The sequence below is a fragment of the Anser cygnoides genome, chromosome 1 (assembly GCF_040182565.1).
Source record: "Anser cygnoides isolate HZ-2024a breed goose chromosome 1, Taihu_goose_T2T_genome, whole genome shotgun sequence".
In the NCBI taxonomy this organism is placed as follows: domain Eukaryota; kingdom Metazoa; phylum Chordata; class Aves; order Anseriformes; family Anatidae; genus Anser; species Anser cygnoides.
In genome coordinates, this window is record NC_089873.1 from 84,354,579 (window position 1) to 84,371,693 (window position 17,115).

The 17,115-nt window shown below is 36.2% G+C and overlaps 1 protein-coding gene across 5 annotated transcripts in view; it reads right to left on the reverse strand.

Moving 5' to 3' along the window:
• Nucleotides 1-5,465: 5,465 nt before the first annotated feature.
• Nucleotides 5,466-17,115, reverse strand: part of GBE1 (1,4-alpha-glucan branching enzyme 1) — a 179,519-nt gene continuing 167,869 nt past the window's right edge. For 3 of the 5 annotated variants that reach the window (XM_067001379.1, XM_067001383.1, XM_067001371.1), the window contains 2 exons: nt 15,846-15,908; nt 5,466-7,442 (listed from right to left, as the gene is read on the reverse strand). In XM_067001379.1, the coding sequence (XP_066857480.1) occupies nt 7,386-7,442; nt 15,846-15,908 (120 nt within the window). In that variant the 3' untranslated portion in view covers nt 5,466-7,385. The remainder of the gene's footprint in view (nt 7,443-15,845; nt 15,909-17,115) is intronic. The other 2 variants (XM_067001374.1, XM_048080859.2) reach the window with 2 other exon arrangements.

Here is a 17,115-nt window from a genome sequence, read left to right on the forward strand (position 1 = left end):
CCATATCTTTACTGTACCAGAGGGTAGTCATTTGATAGATTTGTGTTTAATACAGAATACCTTTATGAAGGAATTTATATTTAAAATTAAAAAAAAAAAAAGAATAATTTTCTACTTGAAAAAAAAGAAGTAATTTACTATTTTTATATTTTTCTACAGGAATAATTGTTTGTCAGCATGTTGAGACTTATACAAAAGAATTGGTCCAAGGGTTTTTAGCATGAAACAGGCTGGGTACATAATTTTGTCTGATCATTCACAAAGGTGATACTTTAACAGCAGGATAATTAGCGTACTCCAGTTATCTTGCTCTAGAACCCACGCTGACACAGGGTACACTCAGTATTTTCTGAAAGGCAACTAAGGTTGGGATTTACCCCCTTGATTTTCTTTGAAATGACTTCAAGCAACTTCACCTACTTTCATCTTGCCAGCCCTGAGGTGGGCAGCTAACTCAGTTTTTGGTGAATGTGATGAGTTGATCCCAGCCCACAGCCAAACAACAACAGAAACTACTCGCTCATTTGTTTTCTCCCCATCCCAGAGGACAGGGAAGGTGAGAAACCTTGTGGATTGAGACAATGACAGCTTAACAGGGAAATAAAAGCTGTGTGTGCAAGCAAAGCAGGAAAAGGAATTCATTCACAGTTTGACATCAGCAGGCAACGTCCAGCCACTTCCTGGTAAGCAGGGCCTCAGCATGTTAAAAGTTGCTAGCTGCTTGGGAGGACAAATGAAGGTATGACGGTAACCCCTTCCTCCTCCTTTCCCTGATATATATATATATATATATCATGTATATATATATACCTCCTTTCATGTATATATATATATATATATATATATATTTTTTTTTTTTGGTTAAACACAACATCATATGGTGTGGCAATCCCTTTTGTCAGTTTGGGTCAGCTGTCCTGGCCATGTCTCCCTCCCAAGCTCTAGCCCACATGCTGGGGTGCATGAGGGCAGAGAAGAAAACAAAGCCTTGACACTGTGCAAGCACTGCTCAGCAGCAGCCAAAACACTGATACGTTATCAACACCATTTTAGCCACATGGTACCATATGGCAGCTATGAAGAAAGTGAACGCCATCCCAACCAAACCCTGAACAGCAGGACAGCTAGCTTAGAGCAGGTCAGCTAGCTTCACATTCCCGATCCCTTCTCTCCAGTAAAGAGAACAGAAAATATAACAGTGTTTTTTCATTTGCTACAAAACACTCAAGTAGATTACTGGAAAGTGGTAGAACAAAAAATAACTATGGAGAAAACAATATAACATTACAGCATTTGCAGCTTAGTTCCTTCAGTGTTTGCAGACATAATTATTTTTCCTAAATGCGCTGTATCTATTTTTTTCATAAACATCATACTTACACTGAGCAGACTGAATATTCAACACAATAAATTTACATCATCCTATCATAGACCTTCCTTGCTGTATACATTTAAACTCTGATTTGTGAAGTATAGTCAGAAAAAGACAAGCAAGCTTAGAGGGAGTTCCCTACCAGTTTTTAACAACACTGAAAATTATCTTAGAGTCAAATGGCATGAGTGATTAGTGCTGCATCAATTTTAATTCTCTCCTAATATTTTGAGAAATGATCATCCTTAACTTTAGATGACAGTTTTCAGAAAAAGATCAATTAAACTGTTAGACCTTTTCCAGGGTTCAGAGTAGCTTTGTAAATATGCAAAAATACCAGCTAAGCTGAGACCTATTACTTCAATGCCTACACGTTCTTACATTTTCTCTTAATTCATTTTAGGCTTTAATTTACCATGAACATCCAAGAGTTATTTATATTTACAGGGTACATATTGTATTCAGAGGCATGAAAAATATAATTTGTCTCATCTAATGAGTCATAATTAACTTTTGTTTTTACCTTTCCATAAGTGGAATACTTTTAACACATTCAACTGGAGTTATTTTTATCCTGGGATTTATATAATTCTTTTCAGTAAGAGTAGTCATATGTCAGCCTATCATTATTACTGCAACTTTTCAGATGAAGTAGAATGAGAAAGTCTGCATAAAGGAGACACTGCATAAAGAAAAAATATTTCTCTCTCTAAACCAAGGGTAAAGAAGACCAAAAGAGTTTTTGTTTTGCTTTGGTTTGTTTTTTAAATGCTAGTAAAACTTTCAGAAAGATGCAGTTTCTCTCCTCCATAATTTTAATACAACTCAAAATGATCTGGAAATCAACAGAGAGTTTAAAAATATGCTTTGGCATAAGAGACAGCTCTCCATTAGAGCAAGTAACCCCAACCTTCCTTTCAAAACACTCGTGCTATATGCTATGAGGTCTGAAACTGCATTCATGCACAGAGATTTCCTTGGCTGAAAACTTTCTGTTAATTTTAAGGAAGTCACTTCTAGGCTGGCTTTTATGAAATTCAAATCCTAACTAAGGGATGAAATATGAAAATACATAAAATACTGCTTCAACTCTGTAGCAGATTCACCTAGAATGACTACAGTTTGGAAATATTAGTCAGTGAGGAAACTTAAATTCTCTATACTTAAATTCCTCACAAGCAAATTATGGAGCAGGAAGAAGATCTGATCATAGACCTCTATGTATCCAGAACAGAATAGTTTAATAATTTAAGTTAAAGGAAACGGTTTCTGTTGTTCATTCAGATAATTCTCACTCTTTGCTATGTAACTAATGAAGTCATTTCTATGCATGAGAACAAAGACCTTTAAATAAATAGGAAGTTATTTGTTTATCCATTGATGTGCAGTTAAGAACCTGGAGTCATGAAAAAATGGGGCAACTAAAACTTATTCAGCTGCTTACAACATCTTAATTTAAAAGCAGAATTGTGATTGACAAATTGATACAGAAAATATCACCTTACATTATGTCTAAGTACCATGCAACAATTTACCTAGCCTGGTATTTTACTGTTCATACAGTTGGCCTCTGTTTGTCAGAGGATTAGCTACACCACATTCCTGTCTTTCAGAGCACATGGTTAGCAAACTCTTTACTAAATTGAATATAATGAGCAAGACAAATTCCATAGGAGAAAAGCAAATAGAAAGGTCATACAGTTCCATTGAAGTGTGTTTTTCAGAAGTACTCATCAAGCTGAAACAACTGCTTCATTTTTCATCTTCAGAATAAACCTCAGGACAATAAGGCTTGAGTTGTGGGACGAGAAGGAAACAGCAAGGGAATCAAAACTTGCTACCCTTGGAATACACCAGTCTAGTGGATACCTGCCTGTCACTGTACGAATCACCTAGGCTGGAGACGAACATGAATTCGAACATGAATTATTCAGTACAAGGAAGCATTCAGCATGCACACTGCAAAATAGAGGTAGGGTCCTGGAACATCAGTCTGAGTCTTTAGATAAACTGGCAGATGAGGAAGAACTTCTCGAGTACATATTAACTGCTAGAGAGACCGTGGAACAACTTCTGAGGCCAAAAAGCACCAGCACTCTTTCAAGATGATACGGAAGTAGGAAGGCTGTCTTTAAAGGAGTACAGATCCTTATCAGCCCTTTGCCATAAAAGAGGTTATCTTTAAAGGTTTTTCCATGATGTAAATAAAAATCTCTGTGCAGTCTTGTGCTCAGGGATGACTCACCATGGGCCACTTCATTTAATTCTGTGACAAACTAAAAATTTGTCTACAGAGTTCTGATGATCTCCTGATGAAACTGAACAGGTAACAAGCCTATGGGGCCTGATGGCATGCATCCCAGGGTCCTGAGGGAACCAGCTCATGTAGCTGCCAAGCCTCTCTGCATCACATTTAAGAAGTCATGGCACTCAGGTGCAGTCCCCGGTGACTGGAAAAAGGGAAACATCTCTCCCATTTCTAAAAGGGGTAGAAAGGAAGAAGAAAAGGTGGAAAGACTACAGACTGATTAGCCTCACCTCTGTGGCCTGGGAAGATCATGCAATGAATCCTCCTGGAAGCAACGTTAAGGCACATGCATGACAAGAAGGTGATCTGACACAGCCAGCACAGCTTCATCAAGGGCAAATTGTGCCTGACCAATCTGGTGGCCTTCTGTGATGGAGTGACTGCATCAGTTGACTAGGGAAGACCGACAGATATGATCTACGTGGAATTCTCTTAGGACTTCGATGCAGTGCCGCACAACATCCTTCTCTCTAAATTAGAGAGAGATGGATTTGAAGGGTGGATAAGGAATTGGCTGAATGGCTGCAGCCAGAGTTGCAGTCAACAGCTCTATGTCCAGGCTCTATGTCCACTCAGGGGGTCCATCTTGGGACTAGTGTTATTTAATACCTTTATCGATGACATAGACAGTGGGATTGAGTGCACCCTCAGCAAGTTTGCAGATGACACCACACTGAGTGGTGCAGCTGATACCAAAGAAGGAAGGGATGCCATCCAGAGGGACCTGGACAAGCTTGAGACTTGGGCTTACATGATCCTAATGAAGTTCAAAAGTCAAAGTGCAAGGTGCTGCACCTGGATCAGGGCAATCCCAGACATGAGCACAGACTGGGAGAGGAATTCATCGACAGCAGCCCTGCAGAGAAAGACTTGGGGGTTCTGGTGGGCAAAAAGCTCAACATGAGCCAGCAGTGCACGTTTACAGCCCAGGCGGCCAACTGTGTCCTGGGCTGCATCAACAGAGGCATAGCCAGCAGGTCGAGGGGGGTATTGTGCCCCACTGCCCTTATGAGGCCCCACTGGGAGTGGGGCATGCAGCAGCAGGCCCAGAGGAGGGCCACAAAGATGATCAGAGGGCCAGAGCACTTCTCCCAACTGATAGGATAGCTCTCTAGCATGAGAGAAGGCTCCGGGGAGACCTCATTGAAGCCTTTAAGTATTTAAAGAGGGCTTATTAAAAAGATGGAGAGTGACTTTTTACATAGGCAGATAACTAGAAGATGAGAGATTTAGATTAGATGTTAGGAGGAAATTCTTCACTCAGAGGCTCTGGAACAGGTTGCCCAGAGCTGTGGATGCCCCATCCCTGGAGGTGTTCAAGGCCTGGCTGGATGAGTCCCTGTGCAACCTGATCTAGTAGGAGGCAGCCCCGCCCATGGCAGGGTGGTTAGAACTAGGTGATCTTTAAGGTCCCTTCTGACCCAAGCCATTCTATTATTCCATGATTAGAGATGCACCCTCAAGGAAAAATATGCCAACACCTTAATACAGGCAGAACACCACCATTAGAACGTAGACATGGACTCCAAAAAAAACCCTAATTATTATGCTTCCTATATTTACATGCTCATCTTGCAAATCTTGTAGTTTGCATTTATTAGTCTATCATTACATGACTGATGTATTCATGACAGATAATCCACCAGTCTCTCTAGAATGTTTCTGACAAAGACAACTTACTTATTTCAAGTTGGGCAGATCTAATGGGTCATATCTAATATACTGTCCGGTATTAAGGCTACTACACAATCTTTTACAGTAGAAGCAATCAAAATCACAAATGTCTTGGTTTTATAGTCCTCAGTTTATTTGCATGTAATTTTACATAGTTTATACTTCACATCACGCATTTATTCCTTCTCTTGACAAAAGGTGTGACAAGGGTTCTTGCCTTGCATTACTTTTTGAAACCTGGAACTTGTGTCAACAACAACAAAAAAAAAAGAGACCTATAAAACATTAGATCAATATAACGTAAATATAGCATATATATTAAAAGTTGCTTGTTGTTTCACTACAAGGAAAACAATTTGGAAAAAAAAAGATTATCAGTTCCAGTTGCTAAAATACTTCAGTGTATTTTCTTGTGAAGTCTCAGTGTATGGGAATGCTTTTATTAGCCCACTACCAAGCAACGATTAAACTGGTACAGTGGAAAATGAAGCACAATAGTAGACAGTATTATAGTTCTCTTCTGCAATACAGAATTCTATGTCACAAAGAATATAACAAATGGGATGTTCATAAAGTTCTTTCAGTGTGAACCTTATGAAAAGACTGTTTCCCATCATGTTGTAATATTCCATCATCTCTCTTATTTTGCCTAAGAAGTAAGCCACATCAAAGTACAAGTAAGCATTCCAAGAACTATGAAGAGATTTTCAATGATGTGTAAATTACTGAAAAGTTATTCCAATGTAGAAAACTGGGTAAAAAAAATAAAACAACACCACTTGGAAATGGTCATGGACATCTTCCTCTTTGGCTACTTGAAAAGTTATAAAAAAAGACATTCATTTCATAACCAATTCTAGCGTACCTTTAAAAAAGTGAAGAAAAAATAAAGTATGTCTCATTAATTTGATATGAATTTTCCAGAGTACTCTGCAATATATTTTCAAATATAAAGAATCTTACTCTTTACAAAAACAAGTTCTAGCTTATTAAAGAACTCACTTGAATAATCTTAGCAGCACTCCAACAATTAACTACCTTGATTTTACTGAAAAAACTTGATCACTATATTTTGAGACTGCTTCTTCTCAAACCATAAGCAATGTTTCAGAAGTTATAAAAGTGCAAGAACCACCTCATGTTCCAAACTGAAAGCATGTGCTAGAAATAATGAAATCAGTATTACAAGGTCCTGATATCACTGAAATTAAAGCAATAGGAATAATTATATTTTAAGAACATTTTCCAGTGCAGTATCATTCCAGTAAAAACATAACACACTTCTTACTGGAGATTTTAGCAGTCTAAATAAAATAATTATCATTTTTCAGCTGCAGCAAGTGAGGTGCACAGACTAAGTGATTTGAGCAAGTAAGCAATGCAATGGTCTCAGCAGGTCAGCGGTCAATTGTCTTCCCCATTTGGATGTTTAGCATTTTTGTGCTGTTTTAATAAAATAAAAAATGGCAGAGTACAATACTCTAAGGACCTTCTCATCCATTTGGATAAACACTTTAAATTCCATGTTGGACCTCACTGAAGAGGAGCCTCAAACTAGGTCCCACAAACCGTTAAGGCTGCCTTTCAGCCAAAAACTGCTGTTCTATTTAAGCAAGCTACTATGAAGCATTGAACATTTGAATGAACATTTGAATTCACTATCAAAAAAAGATTTTTGCAAGACATTATAAACATTGGAGCAGGATTGCTCTTGTTAAGATGTTATTCCTGATAAAACTCTGTAAACAGTAATTTAATTGGCAATACCTGCTGCTTTGCAATATTTTAAAGACTAATTTTTTAATACCAGAACTACGTTTTTCTTTCTTTCATAAAGGTTTCCAAAACAGGTTCTAGTGAGCCCAGAGCTCTGCAATTACATGTGAATATTAATCTTGCATTTTAAACAGATAATATTACTATATTCAGTTTCAGAAAGATTCCTCAGAACTAGTTTTGTTATACTTCATACTAGTACAGCGTGTCAGCACTTCCTCTATCACTTGCTTCTTCGGTGATAATTAGAGATCTTCATTTTGCATTATCCGTATTCTGAAGCACAATAGCCACTCTGCTTGGAATGTACACCTAGTAAAAAGATGACAAGAACAAGAAGAGCTGAGAAAACCACAAACCTCACAGGATTCAATTTCTACAAAAGCGTATGTGAAAACACACATGAAATACTTTACCCCTTCATAATTTCTCATTTTTGCAGTGCAGTAGGTCATACTATCACATTTTAAATGTGCTTAACTGCTTACTCCCCAGCACTTGAGTCATACAAGACAATCTAAAAGTTTAAAAGACATTTTAATTGCAATCTCCCTCCTCTTTTCTCTTTTTTTATAAATCTTACTTTGATAGATTTAAAGAGGCTACCAGTAGAGGGCCTCATATGACTTCCAATATCCAATTTAAAAAACTTGAGAACATCTAAGTCAATAGACCATATAATGATAAATGAGGAAGTTTTACAACAGCATTTGAACACCCTTCTGCTGTGAAGTAAAGTTGCCCCAAGGTCCATCATATCATTTCATACAGGTAAATACCAGCAATATGACAAAACAATGTATTCTCAGTCTTGGCATCTGTGGAGTTTCAATGTCTGAGCAATAAAACTTGTTCTAAAAACTAGATACAGATTCAAATTAATCATTACACTATTGCATTTTGCTTTACCGTCTTTTACCTTATTACCATGAAAAAGATACGCATATAATCAAAAGACTTCTCATAGATCACAAAAAGCTCATGGCAATATATTTTACATGACATTTCTTCCAAGCAAAGTAGAGTCACAATCTGAAAATGAGACTGATATGTACTACCTACCAATTACCTTGATATATGGTGCTCCATCAATTGTCAAACACATGAATGTGTTTGCTGAACAAGTCAATAAAAATGCAATTATAAAACATAACACAACATTGAAGATTATCAGCTTCATTCTGACAACATCCTCCTTTAGACTACCCTCCATCCCTGTGGAACGTCTAAGACTGTGCAATTTCAACTATTTTATCAGCAAACTAGTGCCTGATGGCATAAAAGGTTGTCACAGTTTTCAAAACAGAATAAAGCAATAAAGCAATGAGCTTTAGGAAAAGGAGGAAAAGGAAAAGAACAGCTGATCTTCATTGAACCAGACAGAACCATGTCCAATGCTTCTTGAAAGGCAGCAAACATAATGATTTCCCCTAAGGTTTCAGTGATAAATAGCTCCTACAAATATGTGCAGTGAACGAAATACTTAACAAAGTCAACTAGTTCAGAACATATAGATAAAGGAGAGATTTTTTGAATTCTGTATTGAGAAATTCAGTGCTCTGGGTTTATATGATGACATGAAAATGGAAAGAAAAATTATTCTTATTCGCTCCTAAGAAAGAACGTGTAAAAAGCTACTTCAGTTAAGGCAACAAATATTAACATCAATACAGGATACAGCAATTCTCAATCATATTCTGGTCAATAATATATCAGATCTTAGGAGGAATAAATAATCTCCATTCCTTTAAAGTCAACTTATACCAGCTGAGAATCTGAGAACAGCATGGAATCATCCCACCAGTTCACTGTTGGTCAGAATTTTAGAACTGGTTTTAGGCACAATTTCAGAGTTTGTGTAAAATATACTTAGATTGATAAGAGGTGTGTTTACGGTTTGTCACAAAGTGATTTAATTGCCAGCTTATTAGTCATGTGTTTTTCCTCATCTGGGCAATTAAACATGGGTTCTAGTGTTTATTGATTTGGTAGGCTTTTGCAAAATCATAGAAAAGCCAACTGTGGCATTCTTTCCTAATCTTATCAATTTATTTCATTCACCATTTTAAGCATCTCCAAAGCTTAAAAAAAACTGCAAGAAACAACTAAACAATGAGGGCATGAACAAAGAACTCTCTCCATCATAGGTTAAATATTCATTCATTCCACTAGTGTAGGAAAAATACTAAAGGAAAAAATAGATAATTCCTGTTACAAATGAAACAAGATAGTAATACTTTTTTTTTTTCCTTTCTTTTTTTTAAACAATATTTCCAGAAATACCACTGTCTATGTACTCTGGCTTTACTGTTTGTTTAAACAGACAGAATACATAACATTTGGGTGAGAGACAGGAGAGAAAAAATGTGACCAGAGATTGCAAATATTGCTAATATTTCCTGAGATAAAGTGACGTCTGGAAGACTATCTGCCCAGGAACCAACGTTTTCAGCCTTCTCAGCCCAGATTTCTCACCACTACTCCTTCTTCTGACACTTCAAATCCCAGAGCTTCCTCAGCCTTTCCCATTCTTTCATCACCTCAACTACCACTCTTGTGAAAACACACCCCACTTACTTCAATTTATTTTCTCCAACCTTTTCTTGATTTCCTCCTAGCCATAGATACTCTTCTTCCACCCAGCCTAAGGGCCATCATACTTGTTGCAATTACTGAACTCCTTCAGCAGCCTGGCAGTAGTGGTGTACTGAGTAGACTATGCCCTATCCGTGTATGGAAGAAAAAATAAAGGCCAACTTTTTTTGTCATCTTTAAATACTGAAAAAATGGCAACTGCATGTTTTGTTGTTGTTGTTTGTTTGTTTGTTTTTTTTTTCATTTCTGAGCACTATGCATTTTCTTAATATTTGGTTTAAGTCTTCAAATTATTTAAGTCCAAGTTATATTAAAGAATTTTAAAGATAATTTCAACATACTGAAATGCATTAATGAAGATATCTGTTTTAACTTATTATGCTATGGACCTGTGACAAACTCCATTCCATTTAACTTTGTATTCAGCATAACCCCAGTCCTTTTTTTTAGGGCTTCTACTCAGCATGCTGATTTTCTAATCTTCACTGATACATGGCATTCCTCTGCAAAATTTTTCTTCATAAATTTGTATGAAGTTTCTGTTGGCTAAATTTATCAAGATACATCTGGATTAGACCTGTAACATTCACAACTCACACTAATTCAGTGTCATCTACACATTTGCTGTCTCATCAGTATGGTTGCTGCTGAAGACTCCAAAGAGTATCAGACCCAGCAGCAATTCCTAGGGCACTCTTCTTGATACCACTCAACAACTGGACATTCACCCTCTGAGTACTAAATTTGCAGCAGTCCAACCAGCTCTCAACCTGCAAAACAAGCTTCCTATCCAGTTTGTACTTCCTAGGTAAGAATGCTGTAGGAGACAAAGCTGAAAGTCTTACTGTGTTGATTGTATTAACCTCATGCACACAGCTCGAGTCATTTCATCACAGAAAGAAGGCAGGTTAATCAGGCATATTTGCCTTTGCTAAATCTGGATTGGCTTTCTGATAGACCCATCTCATATGCCTCACCTGTTTAGATATGGATTCCAAGAAGATGCGGTCCACGATGTCTCAAGGGACCAACCAGAAAAGCATACTGGCCTACAAAGTCTTTAGGTTTCCTTTTTGCTTTTACTACAGCTTTCCTTCAGCTGTCAGAAATTTTCCCTGACAACTATGATTTTTCACAGATGATAGCAGCCTTGCAACCACACCACTGAAATCTTTCCAGATTCCTGGGTATATCCTATTTATCTAGCCTCTTTAAGGTGTCCCTAACCTATTGCTCTGCTGCTGCTTCTTTCTTTTCAGAAGTGTACTGGCACACAAAAGGGTCTGAGAGCAGGCTTTGCCCTCAGACTATGAGGCTTAAAAAAAAAGCATTAAATACTTCTGCTCTCTCCAGAGTACCTATCATGTTTGACTCTTCCCTTTGTCAAGGGACTTGTATTTTTTCTTAAGCTTTTCTGCTATTTGTACACTTTTTGTACATTTGCAGAACTCCCATCTTGCCATTCTTTATATCTCTAGCTAGTTTTTAGCTTCAGCCAGGCTTTGACCTCTCTGATTAGGCTCTTAGTAGTTTACAACTTGCTTTTATATTTCTTCATTACTAACCCATATTCCCTTATTTGCCAGATGCTCTATTTTGTAATTAAGTTTGTCAAGTAGCTCCTTATTTTTTATTGCTGTGTTCAGCATGTATGTTCTTGTCATTTGTAATTTTACATAGAACAGTTATCGAGGTGTTGACTTTCAATTAACAATTATGAAAATAAAAGTCACTTAAGAACTGATAACTGACTTGTCTTTAAGGTATGTTTTAGAAAAAACAGACAATTTAATGTAGAAATATTACATTACACTGGTTTATATCCTTAACTTTGATTTAGCTACCTATACAAGAATACAAAAAATAGATGAAAAGACTAAAACTACTGATTATTTCCTATTTTAGTTCAGTAAAAATAGCTTAGCAGCAACATCAACATTTTCTCTCTTACCATGTTTACTCTATTATTCTTCATTACATTGGTCAAAACAATCAAAAACTTGATCTCCTTTTCCCAGTCTTTCTTAGCCAAAGTGCATCTCTACAAGACCTGGACACTATCACAGGACTTCTGGAAACCTTTAAATTGTTAGCCTCCTTGTGCTCCAATTGCCCACTTCAAAATATCTATCTCAGGTCATGTAAAAATATATAAAAGTACCCTAATTAAAACTGTCACAGGAAACCCAGGTATTTATCAGTAAAAGACTATTATAGAAATGTCATTTTTGATGTTTTTTATACCCCGTGAAGAGGGTCTCAGAAGTTTTTTCTAGCCTTCCTTTTCCTTTCATATTCTCAGTGAATTCGCTCTTTGCTTTCTACACCAGTTGCTTGCTTATGACCTCCAGTCCTCTGTCATGTCACACAAACTCTGCTATTTTAGGAAGCCATGAAGACATAAGGCCTTTGCTAATGGACAGAGTAGAATATGGGGAAGGAAGAACATCAGATTCTTTTGGGACAGAGTTAGGGTGACTCGGCTGTGAAAAAAAAGTTTTTAACAAAGTTAATTTTCAAATGTTTAGTCCTCAAACTATTGCGAATCTTTTTCTCAGTGGAGTATTCAGCAGGAATGAAGTGCAATAGTTGTGACTGACTTCACAAGCAGAATTGCTAACAGATATGACTGAGGATAAATATTTGTAAGTAAAATATATACAAAGTGTTTTTTATTATCCCCCCTGACCTTTTCATACTTCTTGTCCATTTTAAACTGTAAGGCAATCACACTGAAATGGGACAAATTCCATATAGATCAGGGTTTCTGGCATTAATATAGTTTACATACTCCAATACATGCATGAAAACATTTATTGCTATCAACCTGCTTTCCACCTACACACATCGTGTTATGTCAAAATCATACTCCATTCATGTGGGCTATTGCACAAATAGGGAAAAAAATGGTATTGCTACTATTTGCCAGGAATGTATACAATGCTTTTCAGCCATACAAATGCTTATTTCTTATACTTTTTTTTTTTCCCTGTAAACATCCAGACAATTTCAAGAAACAAGAGATTAGAAAAGCTATAAAGAATACAGGAATACAAAATACAGGAAGGATCTGTAGACAGCAGAACTTATAAGCATGAAGCTCACCTTATATATTTTGAGAGGACCATAATACGTAGCAATCTTGAAATATATATATATATATATATACATATACACATACACATCCACAAGCAACAAGTTCTACAAAGGACAATTTCTACTTTCAGATCCATCAGACTACAGACTACATTCAGTACCAGGTGCAAGCACAACTGAAATTGGCTGGAAGTGCAATGAACTACCCTTCATCCTACTTTGAGGGTTGGAAAACATCAAGTCCTAAAAATCATTTCAAGGTCATTTTGCAACAGATGGGAGAATTACTGGAACTCAGAGCTAGATCAGGCACTGCAGAAAAAATATTTGATAGTACATATTGCAGCTGGTGGATGCAGAAGGCAATGTCACAAGAGCCTGTGCCAACATTTTCCCAAACTTTTAATTAAAATGAGGGCTTTGGACAATCTCATGTCTCTGTATCACTACTAATTGTCAGACACTGACACTATTCTGAAAATATAATTAACCATCAATGAATAAGATACGTGACAGCTTTTCCTTTCTGACTATAACTTGTTATACAAAACCACAGACATTTCAGATTTCATTTTGCTAGACATTGCATATGAAAAAGAAGGTATGCTTAAAATAATGTGAAGTTCTGTCTTCCAATTTGTTTTTCAATTTATAGCTGTAAAGCATGAATATGCAGAAAATCATTTCTCAGACTGTCTTGCTTCATTTATGTAAAAGATCTCCGTATATTACACAGGCTCTATCTCAAAATTTCTATTATCTTTTGTACTATTTCTTAAGAAAGAGTGCTTTAAAAAACAACAAAAATGACAAAGACAAATGTGAATGGAAGAAAGATTGAATGAAATTCGACAACATTAACTTTGGAATCATTACACTTGTTGCTGTTGTTTGTTTTAAGAAGTCAAATGATCGATGAATATGAGCAACTGAATCTATAAATCTTAATCATCAAGAGGTAAAAATAACAAAAGATCTTGCTACTATGAATCTTATCTGATATAACAGATTATTATCTGTTATAACAGTTAGCTTTCTAACTACAAACAATCTTTCATATATTCTGCGTATCTGTAAATGGCAGGAGAGAAAACAGTTAAGGACTACATCACTCCCTAAAAATTCAATACATAAATCCTTATCATGAAAGTAATTCAAATGACTATTATCAAAGCTAAGGTCACTAAAAGCTTTTAGATCATCTCAGTATGTGAATATTTTAATTTGTCAATAGACTCACGGAGGCAGGAAGTTGCACTTTGACTTTAAATATTATACATTATGGCCAAGGTTAAAAAGCCCAACCCAGCAATAAGTATACTCTTAAAATAAGCCACACAATTTCTATTTCATTAGGGGGAAGGGAGGGTGGCAGTGTGGGGTGGTGTATTTCAGCATCTATTTTTTAGATGACTGGAGCTAACTGGAAAGAGCTATGGAGAAAGATGGCAAAAAGGAAATGTATAAAAGCTGAAATACATTAAACAATAAACTGCATACTATTTCGCAAACAACATAACACACTCTACAATATTACATTTAGCCTGCTTGTTACTCAGTTCTGGTGGTACAACGTATAAAACCCACTGCTTCCCTATAAGCCCTTACTTCTATGTGTTAAAAAAAATACTTAAGTTACTTGGACTACATTGATATCAAACAACATTTTACAGCAAAATTCAATCAAGTCAGTTGCCTGATAAAACATTTGGAACAATGAATGTCATTAAAACAGATCCCATTTCCCCCTCCTGGTCTAAGTTTCACGTCCAACAATCAAGAAAGCTATCAACAAATGACTTTGTACATAAAGGGACACTAGGATCTGACTGGAGTTGAAATGCTTCTACAGCATTTAATTTACTACCTGCAAAGAAATATGAAGACTTATGCAAAACAAAGTTTATACAAGCATGAAAAAACACTAAACTTTCATAAAACATAGCTCAAAAAAGACTACTGAGGAATATCATGGTGGAAATAAAAACAGAAATAAAACTGTGGTAAAAAGTCCATTTGTACAATGGCAAAGAGGTTAACGGCTTGTTATTAGAAGGTTTGATGACATGGAAAGTTATGTAGATTGCATATATTTGTTAACAATACAGAACAGAGCAAGCAGAGAAATGGAAAAATTAGATTATAATCACTATTTAAATCAGTCATATTACAACAGATTTTTTGGTGCATTTTTCTATTGAGTTTTCAAGGTGTGTCTAATGATTTTGAAATCTGGCCTTCTTACAGCATTACTAAACAGAACCTGAATTATCATCTGTTCATCAGCAAAATATTTCAGTGTAATACCTAGCAGTGCTTACAAAGCTTCATCCAGTTTTCTTCGCTCCAGGTATTTCATATTTCCCTTCTTATTTTGCATCGTCACTTCGTGTTTTTCTTTTACTAGGTGATGTTTCTAGAATGAACCATGCCACATCTAATCTCCTATTTTTGTAATGTGTTTGTGCACTATTTAAGCTTGACTTGAGCAGCAGAATTATTGCATGTGATTTCATTTTGCCATAGTACTCTGGGCATGTTTTGCTGACAGTGCTTACTAACACACCTTAAGGGAGGTGCATCTGTCACCATAAAAAAAAAAACAAACTTTCAAGTTCTATGGTGGATGAAGAACTGAAATTTTTGAAACTAGATACTTACGTTTCATGCATTATGCAAGTACAATAAGATATTTATTAAACAACCAGTAAAAAATTTGTGTGAGTTCACTGAGGTGGCTGCCATACATCTTCTGAAAAACTCAAGAGAAGACATCTATTTGGATTTTATAACCTTCAAGTAAGACCAAAGCAGTTCTCAAGGATGACTGATTATCTAAGAACTAGGATTTAAAATGCTATTTACAATAAAACAAAAAATGTTTTATTGTAAAATAGCAATTGGAGATATTTATTGTAACTTTTGTTCTTCGTTTCTTGAAGTTCTATCTTGCTAAATTTGGTCTGGTTTTCCAGAGTATTTCCCCAGCTACATTTCCTTTGTGTCCTTTTACTACCATTTTACCTTTACGTGGTGCTTGTGGCATCTTCTGGGCTGTTGACTGAAGCTGGTCTGTGAATTGTACTGCTGAAGGACATAAAAGACAGTTATCATGACCCATTCTGATGGGTTTCTATCTGACCCAGAAGTGCCATTGCCATGCCACAATTTATGCTGCAAAAATGCATTTGCTGCTTTGCTTGTCACATGCCTTATCTTCTACATGCTCCTAGCAAATCGCATCTTCACATTGTTCCATTTTTTCTGTCTTGAATGACTTGCACTCGTCATCTAAAAGTCCAAATGTGAAATATACATTCTAAATTAGTTAATAGCCTCGCAGAAGTTGAGTTAGTGGCAGATAATTAAGATGCTCTCTAATCACTAAAGCAAGGTATTTGAATTGGACACAGGAAGCAAGAATTCTGGGAGCATTAATTTGCTGTATAACCTTCAGGAATGAACTCTCAGAGTCTGTTTCTTACTGTGCAAATGAGAATAGATACTTACCTACACTATGAGGGCATTGTCACATACAGACATTAAAAAAAAATGTTCCCAAGATCCTTTAGGCAAAGCATGATAAAAGCACAAGAATTCTTTTCATGAAATAAAACCATTTTAAAACATGCAAACAAAAGAAATGCCAGTACTCTGAATATAATGAAATAGGGTGAAAGCAAGTGTGAGATAGATTAAAAGCTACAATAATTCTCAGGAATTTAGATCTTGCGAGACACATTAAGATGTGACACCAGAAACTGATTTCTCCATTCTGTCATGGAAGAGTGGCACACACAATCCAGTGCAGAGATCCTCTGTATCTGTAGTCTGTTACAATACAAATGTAATGTATGTACAAGTATTTCTGTGTACAGCTATACCTATGTATAGAAATACACACACCCCTTCACACGTATATGTTTTAAATATGAAAATCTAGTCAGCAACTTAACTGTTCTCAGAACTTTTTCAGTGAGCTCTGCCTTAATTCACGGCCGTTTCTTAATCATCTTAATCTCTGAGCTTGTTAACATACATACACATGTATGTGTATATGTATAAACATATCTAACGAATGGGAAAATAAATTCATAAATTGTTAACTGTAGTAAGTGATTATGATTTCAAGAGTAATGACAAAGGAGTTATTTTGGTTTTGATTAGTCACCACCTCAGCTAACAGAAATCATATGCAAGTATGTAAGATAGTTTAGGACTGGAAATTCTTGATGGGAATAGAGAAGGTCTGTTCTATGTTGGAAATTTTTTCTGTAAACTAAGGAGAGGAAGA